This window comes from Papilio polytes, unplaced genomic scaffold, assembly GCF_000836215.1.
Source record: "Papilio polytes unplaced genomic scaffold, Ppol_1.0 DF824102.1, whole genome shotgun sequence".
NCBI lineage: Eukaryota > Metazoa > Arthropoda > Insecta > Lepidoptera > Papilionidae > Papilio > Papilio polytes.
Window position 1 is genome coordinate 4,531,953 of NW_013525102.1, and position 24,582 is coordinate 4,556,534.

At 33.8% G+C, this 24,582-nt stretch overlaps 4 protein-coding genes across 4 annotated transcripts; 2 read left to right on the forward strand and 2 right to left on the reverse strand.

The window, feature by feature from the left end:
- Positions 1 to 3,490: 3,490 nt before the first annotated feature.
- Positions 3,491 to 15,641, reverse strand: LOC106099469 (apoptotic chromatin condensation inducer in the nucleus-like). The gene is made up of 21 exons (XM_013278028.1): positions 15,528 to 15,641; positions 13,095 to 15,457; positions 12,809 to 13,016; positions 12,543 to 12,690; positions 12,348 to 12,457; positions 12,172 to 12,263; positions 11,071 to 11,089; positions 10,427 to 10,553; positions 10,174 to 10,271; positions 10,025 to 10,099; positions 9,385 to 9,437; positions 8,895 to 9,082; positions 8,651 to 8,820; positions 8,265 to 8,495; positions 7,964 to 8,196; positions 7,684 to 7,894; positions 7,330 to 7,567; positions 7,110 to 7,257; positions 6,338 to 6,498; positions 5,876 to 6,087; positions 3,491 to 3,667 (listed from the first exon to the last, which is right to left on the reverse strand). Exons 2-21 carry the CDS (start codon positions 15,449 to 15,451, stop codon positions 3,560 to 3,562), a joined length of 5,187 nt encoding a protein of 1,728 aa, XP_013133482.1. The 5' UTR covers positions 15,452 to 15,457; positions 15,528 to 15,641; the 3' UTR covers positions 3,491 to 3,559.
- A 386-nt stretch (positions 15,642 to 16,027) lies between these two features.
- Positions 16,028 to 18,177, forward strand: LOC106099482 (cyclin-Y-like protein 1). Its single transcript, XM_013278041.1, has 2 exons — positions 16,028 to 16,149; positions 16,235 to 18,177. Exon 2 carries the CDS (start codon positions 16,356 to 16,358, stop codon positions 17,364 to 17,366), a length of 1,011 nt encoding a protein of 336 aa, XP_013133495.1. The 5' UTR covers positions 16,028 to 16,149; positions 16,235 to 16,355; the 3' UTR covers positions 17,367 to 18,177.
- Positions 18,178 to 18,738: 561 nt separating this feature from the next.
- On the reverse strand, positions 18,739 to 20,193 carry LOC106099539. Its single transcript, XM_013278106.1, has 3 exons — positions 19,816 to 20,193; positions 19,261 to 19,521; positions 18,739 to 19,014 (listed from the first exon to the last, which is right to left on the reverse strand). The coding sequence occupies exons 1-3, from the start codon at positions 20,099 to 20,101 to the stop codon at positions 18,845 to 18,847; spliced, it is 717 nt and encodes a 238-aa protein (XP_013133560.1). The 5' UTR covers positions 20,102 to 20,193; the 3' UTR covers positions 18,739 to 18,844.
- A 971-nt stretch (positions 20,194 to 21,164) lies between these two features.
- Positions 21,165 to 23,445, forward strand: LOC106099470. The gene is made up of 4 exons (XM_013278029.1): positions 21,165 to 21,546; positions 21,670 to 21,861; positions 21,957 to 22,168; positions 22,289 to 23,445. The coding sequence occupies exons 1-4, from the start codon at positions 21,365 to 21,367 to the stop codon at positions 23,443 to 23,445; spliced, it is 1,743 nt and encodes a 580-aa protein (XP_013133483.1). The 5' UTR covers positions 21,165 to 21,364.
- Positions 23,446 to 24,582: the final 1,137 nt, after the last annotated feature.

The window sequence follows — 24,582 nt, forward strand, 5'->3', positions numbered from 1 at the left end:
CCTAAAATGCGCGCGCGCATTACCACTCACGAGCACAATGAAACAAGCACAAAAACAAAACAGGTTTTCAACAACCTATAGTGAATTTTACAACCAGGTCAAAAGCCAACAAATCTCTTAAGCCTCAATTGCTACAGCAATGATGCATTATTTCATAAACAGTTAAATAAGTGAACAATCAGTTCTGATAAATTATGCTTAAGAATATTTACAATTAAAATAATATAAGCCACGAGTTTACCATTATCATGTTTACTAATAAAACTAGTTTTACATACATCTTTGACTTGATATCCAGCCGATATTTGTACAAAAGTATAGACGTACCTATGTACATTGTGGTCATAATTATGGCATGTGAACTCCGGTTCCATGCGCCCTGACAGGATATCGCTAAATATAGCATTCGCTTGCACCATCGTCAATATTGAGTTAATAAGATATGACAGAGGAATTCAGGACGCACCGCAGCTATGGAGCGTTCGACCGTTAGCTCACGAATTTGACCTTTGCTGTTTAATGCACAGCATATGAACTTTCTTTGCCAAGCAAACATCTACACAGATAATATAACACGAACCTCAGGTCTACAACCTGACATGACATCCTGCCTTTGAATTTCATACAAACTGCCCATGCATCACATCAGTAAAAATAGATGGGTCATTTTATATCAAACTGGTCGCTTAGTGATAGACGTATATTCATTATCTGGGCTGCGAATCAAACTAAGGGGTCAGAATAAATTGTTTGAAGGACATGTGAAATAGCCACTTGTCTAGAAACGAGGTCTTTGCTCAATAATAGTAATAAAAACCTTTTCATTGTATACTAAGAGTTTTAGTAACAGTCGAAAATTTTGTCTTTATTCAATCAAGTTTCTGGGAGTTCCATAGATTACGTTAAACGCGTAAGTAATGGGTACATTTTTCTAGATACTAACAGACGTTACATAGTAGATGCGGTCTTTGTCCTCTCACAAGGCTAACAAGATTCCTGTCCTTGAACTTCTATGTCTGGATGAGGATTAGACAAAGATATATGAGGTGATAATAACATTTTTAGGATACACACTTTGAACATTGCAGTATTATGGTGAATCGAACATTTGAAAGGTGTTGTATAACACGTGCTGACATAACCACGAACTGGCGCGAGTCTCGTCATTACTTACGTCACAGTATTCACTTCATAGTTAAGCAGTGCCAACGACCAGACGAGCACCAACACCGCTTCGATACAAATTTCAAGGTCGCCTGGGAAACAAGTTCAACACTTTTTTTTTATCGGAATTTGACAGGTTCTATAAAAATATAGATCACTTGTACCGCTAATTAACATGATGACCTATAACATTTTTAAATGATCTATATAGTCTTTGAATTAATTAAGAAATAAGAACAAAACAGGATTTTTTGAGATTGATACAGGTTATGAGAATATATTTTAAAAAGGATACAATAAATTAGTATTTATGGTATTAATGACATTTATTAAATTTATTAATCTATGGTATGTTGTAATTTTTCTTACAAAATAAGATTCACGGTTTATAGTTTGCGTTTTAGAAAACCTACACTTATTCAAAAATTATTTAATAAAATTGAAATCTACCATTATTTACCTTAAATTACCACCCCATACATATATTACCAATCCAACCTATTACCTTTAAAAATAATATATGTTATATTTTTTAAAGGTGAATAAAATACAAAAGCAATAATACCCACTGTCAAGTTGGACAAATCAAGCTCAGGTGAAAATTGTTTAAGGTAACTTACGTTGTCATGTACCCTTATCATTATAATGGGGTTGTTAGTTTTTACTACATGAAATTTGTTAATTTATTTAACTGCTCTACTTTTTTTTTTAAATATAATCTATTTAACCAGCCAGAATGCGTACGAGACTTGAAAATGTGATAAAAAAAACATACAGACGAATCGAGTACTTCTTTCTTTTAGGAAGTCGGTCAAAGATTCAGAAAATTTACGTTAAAAGTAACATAACTACGTACACTTTTCATTTAAGAGGATTTTGCATTAATAAAATATGTATAATTATAACCTTATTTAGTTTATCGCAACATCTAACTGTACTAATATTTTATACAAAAAACACAAAAAGAATTCGTCAAGCAAATCTTATACTTGTATATTTTTATACATCACATATTCCAAACTTTATTTTTATACAAGATTCCCATTGAATTGGGAACGTGTGCGAATGACTTTGTTTGGTTATTCTTAATTGATAAGTCACGTTCCTGAGTCCGGATACGAATTAAGATAAATGACTTGATTATATTATCATATAAATCATTACAACTATAATATCTCGTGTGCCTAATATCTTGAAGACATTCTCAATAAAGTATTTTCATATTTTCGCACATCTGTGACGTCTACTGGATAAAAATGTTCTTTCTATGTCCAAGCATTCATCAACCTGAGTCCAATTTTTTTTTAATTAATATTTTTAAGTTATTGGTTATATACATTTAAAAATATACATGTATTTTTATCAACGTATCAGTTCAATCTACAACAGACTGTATACAGACTTATTGTATAATCGAAATCGTTCATATCGCCTTTCACTTTTGAAGCAGTTTGAGGTTCCGGTCCTTATAAAATAATTTTATATACAGGAAAACAATCTTATGTAATGTTAATAAAAGCAATTATGTAATTTTAAAATAAGTGATGTGTTCCTTGGTTATATTATTGTAATAATTGAAGTATTCAATTGTTCAAAATTTAACTGTAATTTTTAAATTTGGAGTTTATCATTCGATTTTAATAGTTAAATTGTTTAAAGAAAAGGCATTTAAAACGGGCAAGATCACTGCAAACATTTTCACAATCTTTACAAAATCAAAAGGCGCCTTGACTTTAGATCTTTTGTCCTTTACAGGTAAAGAAACTTTTTAAGTGGCTTACATTAACATCTTTTGGGCTACTTAAGCAATGCCTTATAAAAAATCTACTGGGGACTTTTTGATATATTTTCTCATGGCACTCTTTGAGATACGTGATGAATAAAATGTTTGTGTATCATAGACGTAGAGAATTTAAATATTTGAATCGTCTGTAAATAACATGGTCCGCTAACACAATTCGAAACGCTACGTAGAACACAAAGCGCCAAATACGCATTGTTATTGTAGAATTCATTATTGAGTTTACAAAATAAAACGTCAATATAGTATAAAATATTTTAATTGGTTATTAAATTACATTAATTAAAATTCAACCACAAACACGGAGAAAAACAAGTTTTTGTACAGTTATAAAATTTTCAGTGAACAAACTGGTTATTTGATTAAAAAGGTTTTTTTTTATATGTAGGTTACATCTGTCTATAGCTGCTGATTAAACAACATTTATACTCTGTTGGTCTAGTTTTTAAATCTTTGGGTCAAATTATCTTTTAGCAGGCCAGAAACACACTATATTCGGGCCTTTCAAAATAAATTCCACAATCATGAGTTTAGCTGCAAATCTATTTATTAACTTAATTTGTACAAACAGTAATAACTTAATGAAGTTAAAAATTAATTTTGCTCTTGTGGCATAGCTATACATTTCTCCCAATAACGATTCATAGTTCCGTATCTATGCATATTCACTCCGGCCAAACTGTGCGCTTCATCTGGATAAGACTGTAAAAAAATTTAATATTAAATGAAAAGAATATATATAAATTCCCTGGCTTTAAATTAAAACTATTATAATATTCAAACGTTATAGAGGCTCGAGGATACTACGCATAAGTGTCAATTGTAAAAACGCATTGCATCTCTTCCTCCCGCTATCTAAAATTCTGTTGCACTGTCTCATACAAAATTTCGATCCGCTATAAATTGTGCATATCACTGTACTGTAATAAAAAAATTAATTCACCATCTCCATGCTCTTTTCATGATCTCAATTAAAATTCTAATTTCAAGACTAGCTGTGTATAGCAACATTAATATTTAGTTGACATTTCCTTCTTACATAAATTCGTCTTTTTTTTTAATCGGCGATATTTAAAACTAGTTACCATAAATCGTTAAAAATTAAAAATTATTAACAGTTTTAACGCCAATGGCATTAACTCAATGACATAGCGTAAAATGTGGTTGTAGATTTGACATTTTTATTTTATTTTTTTGTCAAATTTAGTCATTCCAAGTGAAAAGAAATGAAATATAAAAGTATAAACTAAAAATTTTATATGCATTCACAATTTCACGCGCGTGCGATTTACGCATGCTTGAGTTCAGATCTAGTCATTATTAAATATGTGACTAAAATCTCGAATTTATAAGAAAAGAATATCACACTATCTCATTGAAACGCGTAAATATAATTTTCTAAATCGCTTGAGCGACTCCTAGAAACTTATCGAATAATATTTATACGTGATTGCTCGTGACTTTGCCTGCGTGAAATTAATAAATAAAGCCTATACTAGTTTTCGTCCCCGTCTCCGTCCGCATGGAAGTAAAAAGATAAAACAAAAGACTATGGTTCTTCCAGACTATCCTCTACGTCTATGCCAAATTTCACCGAGATCCGTTCAACCGTTAAGGCTACAAACTTTAACAAACATCCATCCATCTAAACTTTCGCATTTATAATATTAGTATGAAGTATGATTACTCACAGATAAATTACCTTTATCATATTAAAAAAATTTTCGAAATCTGCCCAGTAGTTTTTACGTGAATCGAATACATACAAAAATACAAATCTGTCTCTTTATAATATTAGTATATAGATTTACTGCTGCATACTCTATTTAACAGATTTCATTACATTTTAAATGTCGCATTTTAAATAAACAGACCCATTTCGCTGCTAATGAGTACTAATTATTCGACTGATAAACAAATCGATCTTGATGTTTCAAATTGTTAGTACTTCATTTAAAAAGTCAGTTTATTTTCTATACAAAATATTCAGCATGATAAATAAATGCTATACCACAAAATAAATGTATATAGGAAACATATTATTAATAATACTACAAGATTTTCCTGTCCTATTTCCATCCTTACCCCTATTTCCGGTTGATTTTTCTTCTCATTTTACTCAATACAAAAAAAGATTTATACGATTCCCTATCTCTACAGTACTGTTACTTGAAACCCAGAAAAAATTATTAATGCAGACGAAATAGACAATAGCTAGTATATAGGACTTTAGTGTATAAAGTGCAGTGCCAAGACGAGACAAGATCACGTCGAGAGCCAATTTGAGAGCCGTCTTGAGACACTACAGCAAATAGGTGAAGGAGGACGATGAAAGGCAGTGGAGATTAAAAATCTGATACACGGTTTTAGTAACGGAAAATGTAAAACTTTAAAAACTATCATTTACAAAATAAAACGCGTGATTTACTATAACGTAATAGAGACGAAAGATTTGTATTTTTGTCGAATTAACGTTATTTTGTGCCGAAATAACTCAAAAACTACTGGGCCGATTTCATAAGTTCTTTCACCACTAAAGCTATGTTATCAGTGAGTAACATGGGTTTTTTAATGTTGAAAAAATCTTTAAAATCGGCCAATAAAAAGAAATAAGATCTACTAACTACTAATGAAGCAAGTCTAAGTCAAAATTGGTGTGTAAAAGTATTTTCTCTATGGATTACTACAAGACAAGCCATGTAAGAGACTGTAATAAGAATAAAGTGTTGTGTCAATTCCCGATAACATTTTTGTTTAACCCCAATTTCCACTTCGTAATTAATCGCGTCCGATTTTTGTTAGTTATGTATTGTATTTCATATCAATTATTCTTTACCATGGACCATTTACCATGGATATACCCCTATATGTTTAGCACAAACATTTTAATACTATAATAAAAGTAATAACCATTTGCTCGAAGGGTATGTTGAGTTCCTGCAGCGCCCGCATGAGCTTGGCCGCGTTCTGGTAGTGCACGTTGTCGTCAGCATTGCCGTGCATCAGGTAGAAGTCGTGTCCGCGCAGCTTCTCTGCCAGTAAAGTCACGTCCCCTGCCTCGTACCCTGACAGGTTATCCTCCGCTGTCGGTAGCCCCATGTAACGCTCCGTGTACATCGTATCTAAAAATATGTTCTTTATTTTATCAAACCAACTATCGACTGAGACTTTTTCAGTGTGAAATTAAAGGAATAATTAAGTAGTATTCTGTGTCTTCCAGACTATGTTCTACATTATTCTGGAGATACGTAAAAACAAACATTCATCCATCCATCCATCCACAACAGTTAATTTATGTCAAAAGAGGACGCATGACAAAACTAACGTTTATTACATTTACATAAATGTTTTTTTCGTGTAATTAGTACTTACTGTAATAGAGCCATGAGGTGACGGGGGCGGTAGAGACCCCGCACTGGAAGAGATGGTCATCATCATGCACCAACGTGAGCAGCGTGGCGTACCCGCCGTAGCTGTGGCCCCAGATGCCTACGCGCTGCCGGTCGATGAACGCATAGCGGTCGAGCACTTGTCTACAATCAAATTCACTCTATACGTATTGAATAATTACCTAACAAACTACATTCGTATTTCCTACTTAATCATTTAACTAGCTTTTGCCCGCGACTACGTTCGCGACGAATTAAAGAATGCTTAGAGCCTGTCCTACTTGTAAATTGTGTGATAACAATCCAACGTGTAAAATGTGATGGAAATACAGGATTTTGTTACCTTGCCAGTGACGTCATTTTTAAGCTGTCTGATTTTATCAGCCAGTGGTGGGCCAGACTCTTAGTTACCTATATGTTCTTATGGGCATTGTTCTACACCTACCAACTATTGACATCCGTTGAGTTTATAGATATATTCTAATAAACCATCCATCATGAACTATTTAATACCCATAAGATATGATAAAACTATTCTTCGATAATTGCTATTGTTTTATTTTAACCTACATACTTAATGGTTTCAACAATGACCATAAAAAATCGTATAACCCGCATAATAAACGGTTTTAACGTTTACAATATACTGTACTAGCAATTAATAATATATTAAATTAATTTCACCTTGTCTTAGATTATGTATGGACGATAATCGTAATGGTAAAGTCGTATCAATTTATTCTAGTAAAGTATACCTTAATATGACAAAGTGGTCCTCAACTTCAACAGTTCCCAAAGCGTTGTTGAGAGAGTATAATATGTCCTGGCCGTTGAGACCGGAGCCACGGCCATCAGCCAACATATAAATTGTATTGCGGCTTGTTGTCAAATACGAGAAGTAACCTAAAAAATAGAACACGCAATTTAAGAAAAAATTGAATCGTTAAACAAGTATGAAAGAAGAAACATACTTACCAACAGTGAAAGTATCAAATACAGTATTTGTGTTAGGACCAGAGTACACGTAATATATCATCGGGTATGTTGTGTTGGTATCATTAATGTCCAAGCCGGGAGGTAGCCAGAGACGAACTGGTGCAGGGTAACCATTTTCCAATGGCACTGTGAATATCATGCTATTCGGTCGGATTTTTTCTGTCAGACGCTCGCGAACTATAGCATTGTCTTCCCAGGTGAATAGCACTCGATTATTCTGTGAAAAAATACAGGTGTATTCCGAAATTTCATGAATAATCCAGTTAACCAGTATTGTTCACTTATCGTGACCAAATATGCATTGATGAAATGTTGAAAGAGAATTATTCATACCAAAGGGTCAACAATGTATGTGGCGGAGGGTTCATTGGTGGAGGAGCATGTGATGGTGAGGTAGGAGCCGCCGCGGCTGGCGGTGGCGGTAGCCCAGGTGCAGCGGCCGCCGTCCGGCAGCTGAATGTTGCAGCTGAGGCATTCAGCGCGCGCTCCCGACACGTGCACCTGCGATTGCCACGGTGCACCGGCCACCGTGCGCGTGTAGTAACTAAACACAGAAGTTAGTTAACGATTTGTACTATCATCAAAAAAGGAATAAAAAGATCTGCATACTGACTAGGACAAATTATCCTCATCCATGCCAACGTAATTATTGACAGTAAAACCACCGGGAGTAATAGAGCTGGATATGATCTGTCCATTTACGCGGATGCTCACGTAGAGGTGTTGCCATATTTTACCATCCGCCTGCTCGAGGGACCATCTAGTGGAGACGAAGAAATCACCATTTCTACTGAAGCGAGGCAATGCAATAGGAACCCAACCATTTGGCTGCTGACGGTGTTCTTCCTGAATAAAAACAAACACAATTAATAAATGTATCCATCCTGAAAATCTTTAAAAAATGATGAACATACCTCACAAAATCCAGTATCAACATTGCAAATCCTTAGCACAGTATAATTCTGTCGTCTGTTAAGCCAGTGTGCAGCAACTTCGTTGGCTGTGGGCCACAGCACGCCACCCAGGATGTGGTCTTCCGTGACCGCAGTCGGCGGGGACAGGGTCTCCCAACGCACTTGGTTCGTAATTACGAGATCCGTCAAATTCACCAGACGCAAGTTAACTGTGGGGTTAGTACGACCAACCTGAAAAAATTGAATTCTTGACTCTACGTTGTAATGTACAAAAAGGACACTTATTTAACAGGAAATGTTTTGACAATGATCATAGTTTGATCGGATAAAAGACTGCAAAAACTTTGACACTTAACCTTGGAGTAAACAAAATAGATATTAGTTACCTTAGGGTACTTCAGATCAAACAGTTCTGGATAAAGATCATCAGGGTCAGTCTTATCTACGAAGTAATAATACGAATATGCCTCGACTTCAGTGTCATTAAAGCTGGCAAATGCCAAGTACGAGCCATCGGTGGAGAACCACGTCGCTTGTCCAGTATACATCACATCCTCTGTAAAAATCACCAAAAAATACAATAATTGCCAAAATAAAATAATGTATGACTTAGTGAGGATATTACGTTACCTTCGTATACCCAATCAGTGTGGCCATTGTAAATAACTCCCGGTATTCCGTCACTGGTGATTTGTATAGCTTGTGCGGAATCCTCAGGGAGATAGTAGACGTTATTGTCCAAAACATAGGCCAGAGAATGACCACCGCCGAAAATACATAACTGAAGACGCTGATGGTTTGCAATATATGTTACGTTTCTAAAAAAAAGGTCAATTGAGAGGAGATACATAGATACTCAATACCCTAATTTCCTAGCATTTATAGATATTTTATATCTACTACTAGTAACTTTCGCCCGCGACTCGGTCTGCGTGGAATTAAAGGAAACAAAACTGAGTAGTCTATGTGTTCTTCCAGACTAACCTTTACGTATATTCATCGCCAAATTTCATCGAAATCCTTTCAGCCGTTTAGGCTACAAACTCTAACAAACATCCATCCATCCATCCATCTAAACTTTCGCATTTATAATATTAGTGTGATATAAAAAAAGCCTTACCCGGTAGCTATTTCATAAAGGGCGAAACGAGCTGTTGTGGAATATCTGTAAACCTGATAACGAAATATAATATCGAATTTAATTATATTATTGTTGATATAAAATGTGATAGGAGTTACCTATACATTTTCCATCAATTTAATTTACTAGTCTCAAGGAGCATTCGTGAAATAATATCATTTATTGTGGCTGAAAATCTAATACAAATAATCACTAAACTAAATTTTCAATTCCTAATTATTACGAATACCGCTACATAATATACAACAGATAGATTAAGATAATTTTACAGATAACTTTATCATTATATGTTTTACTACACCGTGATAAAACTATTTATTATACATGAATTAAACCTCGTATAATTTGTATATATCTTACATTCCTATCAATATCAATTAAAGTATGAAAAAACTAAAGTAACATTCCCATTTTAAGACTTCACGTTGCACTAAATAGTTACCTCATTAACACATTATGTTTTTAATTTAAAACATATATGTTGATTATTGTGCATTGTTTTAAATTAATATTGACTACCAGCTTATAATTCACAATAAAACAAAGGTTCCTAGTAGAATGAAGCCTTAATTACATATAGATACAGTTAATGAAAATTTTTAAATAGACATATACTTACAGATTGAACTTCACTAGGCGCTAAAATGTATTGTCTGTCTGCGGATAATATAGGATTACTGGTGTTCAGGAAAGCCTGAAATATTACGATAAATAAGAGCACGAATTATAATTGACTAACATAGCTTAATGTAATTATGTTCTTCGTACCATCAATTCTCCTGACACTAAAACACTTCGGTTTAGTGTCGTAACGTCAAATACGTATATACCAGGCTCTCCTGAGATTGTGTAAGTGAACTCCGTGTCTAAAATAGATAGGAATTATATACAATCATCAATCCGTTTCAATCAAATTAATAATGTATTTGCATTAACTTCTCATCTACTCAATCATATTATTTCACAATAATCTCTACCTTGTATTATGGAAAAAGTATCGGCTCATAGTTGCAACAATTACCTGAAATCCATGTTCCATTAAATGCCCTCTGCGCAAATTGGCCTCTTACGAATTCTTCCAGAGTAAATGGGCTCTGCGCTACCGCGAATGCCACCAACACAGCCCAAACAAACCACGGACCTCGTAACTAAAATATTAAGCTAGATTTACATCGAGGCGTCTAAAGTCTGTAGGATGTTGAGCCACGAACGACTAATTACAATGCCCTTAATTTTCCCCATCTTCAATAAGACCATTTTTTTATATTTCCCAGCACCATGTACCTACATGTTTGAACAATTTTAGTTATAAGCATTATTACCTATTGTTCGTTATTCCCTGGCTCTTAGTCTATGTGAAAATTAGTGATTAACAATAACAATTTGCATTAACTTACCATTCTGATTATATAAAATTCTTCTATCTAAATAAACAGCGGTTGACGGTTTTGATCCGCCAACGCGACTGTTCTCAAATAATCTACCATAAAAGTGCTTACTCTTATCCCGCTGATAACCTACTATCTATTGATAATGATAATTGTTGAATTTTTATAATCATTTTAATAGGTCGATTTATATCATTTACCTATTACATTTTTGTAAGAACAATATCTTGAAGTTCCTAATCTCATAATTTGCGTACTGTTGTATTTATCTAATTACTGTGCATATATTTTTATCACTAGACCATGTTTTACTACTCAGAGGATTCAATCCCCTATTTTTGCCTTTTTATATTGAACCTGATTTCTTGTTTAAGTGTAGTTTACCATAGACATAGTTTACGATAAAATTTTAAGCTTTAAAAGTTATAAAAAAAATCTTTATCTGGTTTTTAGTAATAATATAATGGATAGAGATAAACACGTATAAAAATATTGCCATGGTTATTCCCTTTATAAGTAGTAAACGTTGTAGATATATAAGGTAAGATTAAAAATAAAAACGACGAAACGTTTGTCGGAAATCCTTTATTAAAACCAAAGGAATGGATTTACAACACATACAATACTGTCCCTCATACCTTTATAAAAGTCGAGGATCTATCCTGGCTACAAAACTATTTTCAATTTAGTGCTTCCTAAATGATGAATCCTTTCATATTCTCCTATTATCGGGACTTCCATAATGTTTAATTTGGGTATATTGCTTAAATTTACATTCGCCATAGTCTCCATGGTTCACCGTAACTGCCGAAGAAAACTTTGCAATGTCCGCATCTTCATTCAATATCAATTTTTCAGATGTTTCCGCAGTGAGGATTCGCAACAAACCGATGCAACCAGTTACTTGTAGCAAGTTATATGATTGCTTGATGACTGGAACGAGGTCAAAATTTAACAAACGTCGGTTTCAACACATTGATTGTCTTCCAGTGCGATTCCGTTACATCTCATGGCAGCGAGCCCCCGCTCGCCGCGCGACCTCGTTCGCGGGACGACGATCAAAATCATTGGATTTCCTCCAATCTTGCCTTTCTATAACATTTTGTGTAAAATAAATCCAACCGTTCTCTTGACATTATCGTCCTTTAAGGGTCGTCAATATTCTTTAAACCTAAGCTTATTACATAAATTATAAACAAAATACTCATTTATGAAGCCAACAAAAATTCGACATAAAATTGACCGCTGCAAAATTCTGAAAGAAATTACTGACAAATGACAAAGTATTAAAAATGTATGATTGTTAGTGTGTGTTAATGTGTAAAATTGTGTGTTAGGTGTGAGTGTGCCTGTGAGTGTAGTGTGGGACGGACCATGCTAATGTCTGCGGTGCGAGCCGCGGCGCAGTTCCTGCAGCCGCCTTTCGTGCTCGGCCATATGCTGACGTCTTTGCTCCTCCTTTATTGCAATCTGAAAACATTAAAAATATATATTACTTAAAACAGTTGATAAAAAAAAATAAATCTAATCTCCTTTCATATAGCCTTAGCTTACCGTTTCAGCCGACAGAGGCAACCAGTAAATGCATGGAGTGGTTTTAGTCTTTTTGAATAGATCATCCAATAGTTTTGCGGGTGCTTCCTCTTTCTTCTTAAATTTCTTTGCTAAAATTTAATAAATAAATAATGTAAATCTTCTGGTACATTTTATAATTATAATTATAATGTACTGTGTAAAAAATTTGAATACCTGGTTCAGGACTCCTTTCAGGTGTATGATGTCTTCTTTTTTCCAGAAGCCGTTCGTCTTTTTGTAACCTATCTTTGTCTTTATCCTTGTTTTTGTCATTTTTGCCTAGATCCCATTCGCGCGTAGTCTTACGCTCCCATGGCCTTTCCTGAAACAGTAATAAAATTATGACTTTTAGATAAATAAAGATTGCTATAAAGCAATATTACATTCTATAAAGTAACATAATAACACACTAGAAAAGATATGACAAGTATTTTACATACCAATTCTCCCTTTTCTCTTTTCATATCTTGTTCTCGCAGCCAATCCTCTACTGTGCCGGGTATGCTTGTCACTTTGTTGTTCTCATTTTCTTCATTATTCTTTGCTTGGTCAAAATCTTCCTGAGTAGAAAAATCTACATGTAATGTTTTAGGATTTGACACTGGCCATGTCACTCCATGAAGAGCATGTCTTGTTTCTACTGCTTGACTGTAAAAAATAAACATAGTTATTAATTTATTCTTTAAACAATGAAAAAAAAAAATCACTGAACTCAACAACACTTACTCTTCATTTTCATATATGACAAAACATTTTGATTTAATTTTATCAATCCAGAAACCATTTTCAGTTATCCGTCCAGTTCTTTGCAGTAAATTCCTCAGTTGTGATAATGTAAATGGCCTTACCAAGTTAGTTATATACAATATATTAGACTGTTTATGTTTCGGGGGGCTCGGAGGTCTTATCACTGCAGCATTTTCAGAATCCTTGACAATAGAGATCTTCCTACTTGAAGTTAAATTATTTATTTCTTTAACTGGCTTGTTAACCTCAGTTTTTTCTTGATTTCTTTTAAGCTCAACGTTTTCTGTGTTGTCAATAACAATTTTAGGCAATATTGGTCTCTCTATCTTTTCTGCTACCTCAAATCGCTTTTGTTTCTTTTCTTCAATAACCTCTTCAAACTCCACTGGCTTCACGTCTGGTATTATTTCCTTAAGCACATCTGTAGAGATTGTTATTGACTTTTGCGTAGTCAATTTAGGACGGGAACCCCACCTACGTTTTCTATTAATAACAATATTTGAATTAGTACTTGCTTCAGTATTCACTTGTGAAGATTCCGATCGTTCGGGAACTTTTTTCAGAACAGCTGCATTTTCACTTTGTTCTTGAGATGAACTTTCCTTAACTAAATTATCCATTTGTGCTACAACATCAGGTTCATTAGTTGACAATTTTATTTCATTGTGAGGTGGCTCTCCATTTTCCTTAACACTTTCCACCACTTTATCTTCAGATTTACTTACCTTATCCTGCGACTCCTGGTTTATTGCTGGCTCTGGTTGTTTTTCAGGAACATCATTCTGAGCCTCAGTAATCTCTGCATCAGAAATATCAGCTTTACTTTCTTCAGCATGTATTTCAAGTATATCTGATTTATCAAATGCCATACTGCCTTCTTGCGTTATATCCTTTTCTAGGTTACTTGTGTCATCATGTTTTTCTTGTATACTTTCATTATTTGAGTCACTTTCTTTTGAAATATTATCAGATGGTTTACTTTCTACATCTAAAATATTGTCAGATGGTTTATTTGCTACATCTGAAATTTTGTCAGATGGTTTATTTTCTAAATCCAACATTTTGTCAGATGGTCTACTTTCTACATCTAAAATTTTGTCAGATGGTTTACTTTCTACATCTGAAATTTTGTCAGATGGTTTACTTTCTACATCTGAAATTTTGTCAGATGGTTTACTTTCTTCATCTGAATTTTTGTCTGATGGTTTACTTTCCACATCTGAAATTTTGTCAGATGGTTTACTTTCCACATCTGAAATTTTGTCAGATGGCTTGCAATCTACATCCGAATCATTGTCAGATGGTTTGCTCTCTACATGAACTTCATCTACTGTAGAGCTGCATGTTTCCGACATGGAAGTATCAGCTATTTTTGAGCAAACTACACTTTGTACAATTTCGCCAGTTGTTGACTCATTCTGTACCTTACTCAAACTTTCTTTTACCTGAGGAACCACTTCTTTGTCTTCACTTGAGTCTTCCTTTACAGCACTTGAGTCTATTTCTACCTCAGTCAAAGTTTGTTTTACTTCCACTGTTTCAGTTGTCAGTTCACTAGAAGTTGGCTCCTGTGACACCTCTGATGTTACTGAATCTTTGGTTTTAACATCATTTTCTTCCTTCTCAGCCTCATCTAATACAATTGTTACCTCATCACTCATTTCAGATTTACTAACTTCAGATATGATTTCACTTGATTCAGTTGGAGCGTCTTTAGACTCGGAATCATCTTCTAATACAATAGTTACTAAAGTAGATTCAGTTTGTACATCTTGTTCTTTTTCTGGTTCCTCTGTTTTTTTGGCAGCATCACTGTCTACAACTACACTTTCTTTCTGTACATTCATTTCTGAATCATTACCTTTTTCAGAGGTTTCACTTGAATCGCATGCTGAGCGCCTCGTGCGGTATCTAGTCTTCTTTTTCTCATCTGGTGTGTCAACAATCGTTGAATCACTAGAACTAGTAGCTCTAGTATGTTTCCTCTTACTTCGCGGAGACCTATCTCCCGCCTCTGGAGTTGAAGGAGGACGTTTTAAGCAAATTTTTAATTTTTGTATTTCACCTCCATCACCAGATCCTTCAGTAGTTTTAACTTGCCACACTTGATCTTGTGTCTCTTGTGGACTTTCTTCTTTATTTGGTGGCTCCTCGCTTTGAGCGGGTTCAATTACCTTTTCTGGTACCAACGCGGCAATAGTTTCCTCACTAGAGTCATTTCCAGAGGATGTAGATTGCTTTCTGCGCCTGCCTCTCGTGCGCCTAACCTTCTCTATCTTCTTTTCCGGCGATGCTTTAGATTTCGCAGTGGCACTTCTTTCTCTTTTACGGCGCATTTTTACCTATAACAATTAAATGTATTTACTTTTCTACGTCAATGAATAACATTGTAACTTAATAATAACAACTTACCACTTTAAATAAGTAATTTGACGTAATATAAATCGCTTTACGAAATTAGATTGCGCAAAAAAACAGAAGCACAAGCTTATTTTCGGCCATGTTGAATTGTTGTTTTTAACTACAGAGTAGCGGAATTCAACAGATACATGATTAACGATTCGATTAAGTTTAACTATTGTTTTTTTTTTAACATAACGAAGTAAAAGCAACATTTTGTTCGCATTTCTCTTGATTATAATGCATTACATATAATCTCCAGTGCCGTCTGCTTATAAAAAGATATGAATATTTCAAATGCAAAATTTATTATTCGCTGTTTAATTAAAAAAAGTAATCATCCCGTCCCGTACTTATTATGTTTTCGTGCTTTATTTTGCTTATTACAATTTCTTTCTATATTTTTAGAAGCAAGATCTAAAGTTTTCCAAGCAAAGAAGTCACAGGTTTGATTAAAATTCGGTACATTTAATCTATGATTTTTCTTTTAAATTATCTTTATTCAGTTTCAAAATGACGTTCGCTTGCTTGCTTTGCTTCTGTCAAAGTTAAAAATGAATTCTGTTTAAGGTTGTTCTTCATTTATAAGTTATAAGAATGTTTAATTAGGAAATATAATTGCAGAATGATAAAGGTACAACATTTGTTAGTGCTATTATCACGAATAGATTTTATATCATACTAATTTTGTAATGGAATATTCATGACTTTTGTTTCAGATATTATGGGCCTTATATGTCACCTTTGCGGATCGGCACTTTATTTATGCGTGACTAAAAGTGTGTTAGAATTTGCAGAATGATAACTAGTTTTATTTAAAGGTCTGTATTAACTTATAACATGGGAAACCAAAACAGTTGCTGCTGTTATCGCAGCCCGTCTCCAATTAGGAAGGACATCGTAAAGCTAGAGGAATATCCCCAAGAAGGAGACTTAAGTTCGAATAACATACAACATATAAGTGAAAGAGAACCAGATGATGGAGATATTGATCCTTCCCAGGACCCTATAGCAGGTACTATATTTATGGAAAGATCCAAAGCTTCAATTGAGAATGGAATGACTAGAAAGCGTAGCCAACATCAAATAGCTGACAATAAGTTGAAAAAAAGTAGTTCCTGCTCTACGATTTACTTAGATGATAGCACAGTCTCCCAGCCAAACTTGAAAAACACTGTTAAATGTGTAGCACTGGCTATTTATTACCACATAAAAAATCGAACATCTGAGCGCAGATTAGACATTTTCGATGAAAAGTTACATCCTCTTAGTAAAGAAGGGGTATGCGATGACTATGACAGATACAACCCGGAGCATAAACAAATTTATAAATTTGTCAGAACATTATTTAATGCTGCCCAGTTAACAGCAGAGTGTGCTATTATTACATTGGTGTACTTAGAAAGACTTCTTATATGTGCTGATTTAGATATTGCTCCTTCTAATTGGAAGAGAATAGTTCTGGGTGCAATATTATTAGCAAGTAAGGTTTGGGATGATCAAGCCGTTTGGAATGTGGACTACTGTCAAATTCTCAAAGACATCACTGTTGAGGATATGAATGAGCTGGAAAGACAGTTTCTAGAGATGTTGCAGTTCAACATCAATGTGCCCTCTAGTGTTTATGCCAAGTACTACTTTGATCTGCGCACACTTGCTGAAGCTAATGACTTAGCTTTTCCCAGTGAGCCACTAAGTAAGGAGAGAGCACAAAAACTAGAAGCCATGTCCCGAGTAATGGAAGATAAGATATCTGCTGAAATTGTAAAGAATGGTATTAAAAAGTGGTCCAGCTTGGATAATGTCAATTCAGGTGCTGGTGTGAGACGTAGTGTGGCCATATTGTCTTAAAACATAGTCATGAGCCAAAATTTTGTATCAAAATTAAAAATCGCATACCAATAGGTATTTAGAAAGTTTTGCATAATTTTTTTATACAACTAATTGGCACATTGCTTTAGTATTTGTGCATGAAAATGCTAATAATTATTAGGTATAAAATTTTGTAAAGAATTTCTTAAAAGTGTTTGGAAATTTTTTAATTTCCATTTCTTAGTAAAATGCACAAATGCTAAATACATAATACTGTAACAGTTGTAATTTGTGGTCATACAATATTAAATGGGATAGTTAAGATGGAAAGACTTGTAATGTGGTCCAATAATTTTTCTATAATACTGATAATTGCAGTTTTTCTACTTACTATTAACAAATTTCTTTATCCAATATCAGCTCCTATTTTTTATCATTTTATATTTTGACACTAGAAGTATTGGCTTTCAAAACTAAACAGCTTAGTTTAAAGTTAGAGTAAGTTTGTGCATTTGCGATGTGACTGAAAGTTTGTGATTGTGGTATGAATGTATTGTCTTTTTTATTTTATATTTTATTGCATTTAGACATCTGAGATAGTGTGTATATGAAATTATGCCAAATTAATTTGTAAATTTAAAATCATGTAACTTGATAGTCAAACATGTTTCAATTAATTAAATTGTACATTTGATATATAATTATATTCTCAATATAATGTTAACATTTATGTTCTTTTAAAATAGGAATTGATTAAATAATTCATAACTATCTAGATTATGTTATACAACCAATATTTTATGTATGATTAATATAAATTAAGTGAAATAAACATTTTATATGAGACTTTCATACTGTGTTTTAATGAAATTCCCACATGCGTCAGCAAATTTTGTACATTGAGTACATGTTACTCTTAATGAAGGCTAACTATAAATAACCAGTAATCATCAGATACAGCTTATATAGAGTAGAGTAATAGAGAAAGAACAAGTACTAATATTTTAAATTCTCAGTGGCTTAAAATAATATTTACATTTCTCCAAAGTCCGTTGTCCGGCCTCTATGCTAATATAGTTTAAATCTTGATTAAACAAGATGTTTTCAGGACAAATATTTATTTGTGGTATAAATTACGTCTTTACAGTTTGAATAACATCCATAGAAGCGGATTTAAGCTCGGTTCACATTTGATTGGTTAATATTAGCACAAGAATATTGCTTCTACATTCTATTGAAAGATTTTGCTGAACTTGTTCAGTCAATAATAGATTGCCAATGATGAAATCGTAGCCTCCTTTTAGAGTGGCGTCTTTAATTGGTTTTTAATTCAAGACTGTTATAAATTAAGAAAAATGTAGAAACACAAATTGTACAGTTTAGGCATTAAAACAAAATATTGTATCCATTGGTTTATTTTTTTAAATTTCGTACAATAGATTTATGTCTTAAAAATCTAAATATTATCTATTTTAGTTATATTACAAAGTTACTTTGAATAAATGTTAGGGAACAATTCATTCTAGAGGTTTTAAATCTTTCAAATATGAACTGTAGTTTTCAAATATATCTACAATGTCACTCTTCTGTGTCATTTTCTCATCATACTCTGGTCCTACTGCCCATAGAGTTTCCAAGTCGTAGACTTCTCTAGCTTTATCGGAGAAGATATGAAGAGCAATGTTACCTGGGAAAAAAGCAATGAAACATTGTAAAAGTGCAATATTAAGAAAGAATTGCATGTATTTATAGTAATATTTGGTGTATACCAGTTTTCAATGAACAAAATTTTTAAAGCTGTTCTATCTTATTGGTTGTAAAATTGAACTAGCTAATTTTTTTTTAACTTAGAGAAGGTTCCTTTTCACATCATAGAGAATATTCCAGTTTTTAAAATTATAAATTACTCAGGGAGTAGCAAACTGAAACCTACCTAAATCTAATGCAATCCAGTCATCTGAATCCTTTCCTTCTATCCTTGGTATCTGATCTGATTTGTAACATTTTTTCTTATAAACCTTCCGTACAAACTCTGCTAAAGCTTTTAAATGTCTCTTACTGCGGCCACTGACAACACATATGTATTCCACATAATTAATCTCCTTTGGTACTGATGCCACAAAAATGTTTTTGGAATTCTCTCGCTGTAACAGCTCAACAAGATCCTCAATTTCAAACACTCCATTTTTTCCTCCTGAATTGAAAGAAATACAATTGAATTTTGTATATCATCAAGCAACAATATATACATGTCTATGGCTAAACTAAGAACAATTTTACTCCTAAATCAGCATTTTAAAAAATTGATATAATGTCCGGAAGCTTGTTTACTTTTGTCAATTCTACAATTACCTATATTTCATAATTCAGTAGAAATGCAAATTTTACAATGATACATACTTAAATTTCAATGCACAAGGTTTTAAATGTTGAATTATATTATACAATTTGTTACTAGCAAGATATGTCTTAAAAAAAAAATACTCACTTGCGAGATTTATTCCATCAAACTCATCACTAAGAATTGGATATTTTTCATCCATGTGAATTTCATCTGCAGTGTGTTCTATTATAGGTAAACTTGTTTCATCGAGGACTTCGTATTTTCGCGACATAGCTGAAGGGAAGGATTTGTCTTTTGATACATTTCTTGGGTTTAGAAACACAACCGTTCGATGTATATATCGTTGGTATCTTATATCATATTTACATCTTAAACTAGTACTGGATTTATAAAAATTAGATACCGTAGATGTTAAAATTGTTTTAAACATTTCGTTTTAAGTGCTGTTTTCTACTACAAATAATGTTTTAACATTATTTATTTTGCTTGTATAGGTTATAAAATTTGAATTTTGACAAGTTGACATTTGACAGTGACATCTTGACAGTAGAAAAAGGAAATAACAGTTTCCAGCCAAAAGAGTTACATCTTAAAGGGTGACCTACAATATCATAATTTGTTTCAATGTAATTGCTGTAGTAATTTAAGTTATAAGATGTTAAAAAAGGTATATTTGGGGTTTACCAAATACATTCACCATAATGTAATCCAACATAAGTCAAAACTGTAATCCATGAATTGTTAGGATACACAAATTTTTACAGTGGTAGAGCCTGCTTTAACATCTTCACACGAATGTGTCGGCTCGACCACACGGAAGACAGGCTTGAAGTGGAAGAAATACCGCATTTTATTTGATGAGTGTGGGGCCGGAGGCCCAACTTTAGTCCCTTCTTCCTACCCTTTTTCTCATAAGAATAGGGTGGAAAGGGGTCGTGGGTTTAACGGCGGAGGAGACGCATAGGAACAAGAAACATTCTCTTTACGTGCGTCTTCTCCTCCAGCGATTAAGGGTAGCCAACGCATCCGCTATTGCGAATGTCTATAAGCAGCGGTTGCTTCGCCATTTTGGCGGATTCAGATGGCCGCTTGCTCGTTTGCCACCTTATAATATAAAAAAATACGTTAGGTATGAAGTTCTTTACAAGTTTTTTACTCGTAGTTAACTTTGCCAGGTTGGTTAATTATCCCACCTTTCATAAATTAAAATGAATAAATTTTAATTTATGAAAGGTGGGATAATTAATATATATAATATATATAATATAACTAGTTTACTTTACTTTTATCGTTTCTAGCAAATGATTGACATTGCAGTATATTTAGCATGATAAAATTCAACATCAATGGAATTCAAATGCTGAAATTCAGTAGTACAGAGAAAGAAAACAGATCTATTGGAATTGTTCAAAATAAAAGTGTGCCATCGTTGTTATCATTCTGAGTCAAAAGAGTTTTATCTAATCGGAAATTATCAATGGGCGTGGGGAAAACATTGCTAAGTTTTGTTTTATTCACGATTTTCAACATTGTAAGATCGTCCAAGAATACATTTAATAGAGTACATTTACGTTAAAAGTAACATTTTAAGGTTTACATTTTTAGTGGTTGATAAACTGCGAAAGATTTTTAAAAGTTCCTGTTTTCTATTGAAATATAATGTTTGTAACGAACTGTAGTGTTTGTAGTGAAAATGGTAGTTTGTGAGTTGGACAAAGAAGTTTCAGGAGAGATATTAGGCTTGAAGTTACCAACATGGCAGGCACTGTTTTTACACCGTGTCTTGCCGTCGTGTGGAGGGCTTATTGTTTACTTGACAGTTGTTTGTTACGATATAACACTTATTTATGAACATTTTCGAAATGGTGATAACGGGTAAGCTGTATCTTAATTTCTACTAAGTTATAAAATATATATTCTTCTGGCATTGTGACAAAGGCCAACCCTTGAACTTAACCTATTCTGAAGATCACATACTAAATTTTGCACATATTTCAGACTTGCAGTGTTTTGTATTGTCCTGATGGTGTTCCCGGCTGTACTCTCTCTTATCTTTACGTTGGCATCGCCGCCTCCAGGGCTGCAAACTGAATTAACAGCTTATACAGTGACAGTAGAAAAAAATGATATCAAATGGGTTGTAATGCAAATTGTAAATGCTATATTTTTTCCTATTGCAGCTATTGGTAGGTTAGTATTACCTATGTTTTAACATCAACGATAATAGAAATTTATTGTCTTAAGTAAATACAATTACGAGAAATGTTCTAATGTTTTTATTTTAGATACTGTTACCAAATTTTCTGGTGGACGGAGGCTGTGTTCGCATCGCATTCAAATGACAAGGAGCGGACTGAGGAAGCATTGGCCTTAGCAAGAGCTGCTTCACCACTGGAGCTATACTTGTTCTTGCAAGCTTTTATACATTCCGCACCACACGCGATTGTCAACATTTTAGACCTTATGTGGCGATTTTCAAACCCAAGTTTCGACAAAGGTAAACGAAATGAAAATACCCTTTACTCATCGCATATTACTTATACCGCCTTTATTTCCGTACCTGAAAAGTTTATTTATATTTTAGTACGCTACAACACGTTTTTTTTACATTTGTCAGGTTCATTACAAGCAATCAGCATTATTGTGTCGTGTATGAGAATGGCAAGTACCGCTACTTTCTACAGAAGATTTGAAAGAGAGAAAATTTGCGGACGCAAATATCCATGGAACGACAAAGAAAAACTAGACAAATGTGTAATCGAAAAAGAAGTTGCTGAATATAATGAAGATAAAGAATCAGAACATATTTACGAAACTATTAAAAGGCAATCAAGCGTTTCTGATAAATCCAGAAATAGCAGAAGTGGGGCAAATGATGATTTAATTCAGTTTTCACCACGAAATTCTGAGATGGCATCTTCCTTTTATAACGATAGCGCGTTTGATTCCGATTCTAGTTCAAGCTTTTTAGCTCCGACGGAACACCGCAATAATGATAATCTTGAAAGCGACGATGAATACGTTCGTCCAATCACGATAATTGACAGAGTAGCCCCACGACGGCAAACAAAGGAATATGTTATTGAAAAAGTTTACGTACCACCTCCACCAGCAATGGACGCACCGAGACCGGGTTCACTGGCGCAATGGGCCGAGAAGTTTGTTGAAAACGCGGAAAATATACCAAATTGGTTGTCAGCACCTCCCAGAAGAAAGCATTGGGAAATAGTTCATTCGGAGCCTGATATACCTCGTCGTGTGCCCCGATCCTTTGTCCGGGGCCTCGAGCCTCAGGACATGACAGCTGGACTCGTGCAGTATTTAGGCTGGTACGCCTTCTTCATTTCACGACTGTTGTCTATTGCTGCGTTCATTAATTTCTTTCCTTTTGTCGCTATCATAATCCTATTTTCTCACTATCAAGTAACGTTACTGTTTTTGATTGTACCCCAGGCGCCTACAGTGAAGCGAGCATTTTATGTGTTCCTTGCTTTTATTTATTTGTTTTGTTTAATGGAGTTTAAGATACGTTTCCGGCACGTAAGAGTGTGGCATATGGTGTGGATCTTAACATGTACTATTGAAAACATCATTTTCACCGCGTTATGGGCGACCATTGACAACTATCTCGATAGCTGGTGGAAGAGTTTCGTGGTATGTGTAGCCTTTGGTAGCATGTTAATTAGTTATATGTGCCTGCTTGTGTATTTTGTTTTATTAAAGCCTAGAGAAGCTATAGTTTATTTAAATAATAAGAAAATTGTTCAAGAGTGACAATTTAGTTTTATTTTGTTTATGTTATCCATCACTCAGCCGTTTTAAAAATATTTTTCAAACTAAAAAGTAACGAAAACATACTATGCTAAAATAGTTACTGACGTCTACCATAACTAATCAAATATTTATAAGAAGCTTCCGGAAGTGTTCTACTTTGTGTTTTCAAAAGTACAGAAAAAACATTGTTAAATAAATTATTCAAACAAGGCCTCTGTCAGTACCGTTATGGTATTTACCATTTGAATTGTTTTAACCCATTCTTCTATGTACATTGGTGTCTGGTGTTCGGTAAGAGGTGCATGGCGTAACACAACAATGGCAATAAACAGTGTGCTTTGTGCTGCGTACTTCAAAGGAGATGCTCCTCGACGGCCGCGAGTGAAGTCATCCGTTTGGTTTGTTAACGTTATCGTACAATTTTTAGCCATGTCCGTTAACTTGAACACATAAAAGGAAAAAAATCCACCTGCTACTCGAAATACTTGATACTCTTTTCGGTATTCGTTTGTACGAAATCTAACCATAATGTTTTATGAATACATCTAGTATTGGACGATTTACTAACTAATTATGTATCTTCTTGGAAACAGTAATTTGAGTAAAACAAGTACATTAATTCGAAAATGAATACTGTTCATTGATAAACAAAAATATACAATAATACATTTTCGATTTTCCTCCTTTATGTCATAAACCGTTACAAAACATTTCTAAAAGCCGCCAAAGCGATTTTATTAACATAATCGTGAAAATTATTGTAAAAACATTTAATAAACATCGGAAATCGTACAAATATTGACAGCAAATAATCATAAAACAAACTACTCGTAAGAACTAGTATTGCACAAACATTTCGATAAAATATTTAGTTTTTAATCTGTATTTTATTACAGCGTGAGGTCCATATAAGTTTTGAAACATGACCAATGACCATATATAAAACTCACCGTAACCTAAAGCATATAAACTGCACAATCATACAAGCTATTAATTTTTTGCTACTTTGCACTTATAGGGTTGCCAATTTGGGTTTTAGAATACTATTTTTCGAGGTTGTTTTACTTCACTTCGCCCTCAAATATCGCTTTTAGTTTTGTTGGTCGTACCCAAGAAAAATCTAACTAAACTAAAAAA

What these genes read in the sequence shown, in the direction of transcription:
- LOC106099469 (XM_013278028.1), bottom strand. Translation starts at nt 15,451, where the DNA reads ATGCGCCGTAAAAGAGAAAGAAGTGCCACTGCGAAATCTAAAGCATCG. An exon ending in TAGTGTCAGGAGAATTGATG is followed by an intron (nt 10,100 to 10,173) that starts GTACGAAGAACA and finishes GTAATATTTCAG; the next exon opens with GCTTTCCTGAACACCAGTAA. An exon ending in CTTTATGAAATAGCTACCGG is followed by an intron (nt 9,083 to 9,384) that starts GTAAGGCTTTTT and finishes CCTTTTTTTTAG; the next exon opens with AAACGTAACATATATTGCAA.
- LOC106099482 (XM_013278041.1), top strand. Translation starts at nt 16,356, where the DNA reads ATGGGAAACCAAAACAGTTGCTGCTGTTATCGCAGCCCGTCTCCAATT.
- LOC106099539 (XM_013278106.1), bottom strand. Translation starts at nt 20,101, where the DNA reads ATGTTTAAAACAATTTTAACATCTACGGTATCTAATTTTTATAAATCC. An exon ending in TGATGGAATAAATCTCGCAA is followed by an intron (nt 19,522 to 19,815) that starts GTGAGTATTTTT and finishes CTTTCAATTCAG; the next exon opens with GAGGAAAAAATGGAGTGTTT. An exon ending in CTGGATTGCATTAGATTTAG is followed by an intron (nt 19,015 to 19,260) that starts GTAGGTTTCAGT and finishes CTTTTTTCCCAG; the next exon opens with GTAACATTGCTCTTCATATC.
- LOC106099470 (XM_013278029.1), top strand. Translation starts at nt 21,365, where the DNA reads ATGGTAGTTTGTGAGTTGGACAAAGAAGTTTCAGGAGAGATATTAGGC. An exon ending in TTTCGAAATGGTGATAACGG is followed by an intron (nt 21,547 to 21,669) that starts GTAAGCTGTATC and finishes CACATATTTCAG; the next exon opens with ACTTGCAGTGTTTTGTATTG. An exon ending in AAACCCAAGTTTCGACAAAG is followed by an intron (nt 22,169 to 22,288) that starts GTAAACGAAATG and finishes TACATTTGTCAG; the next exon opens with GTTCATTACAAGCAATCAGC.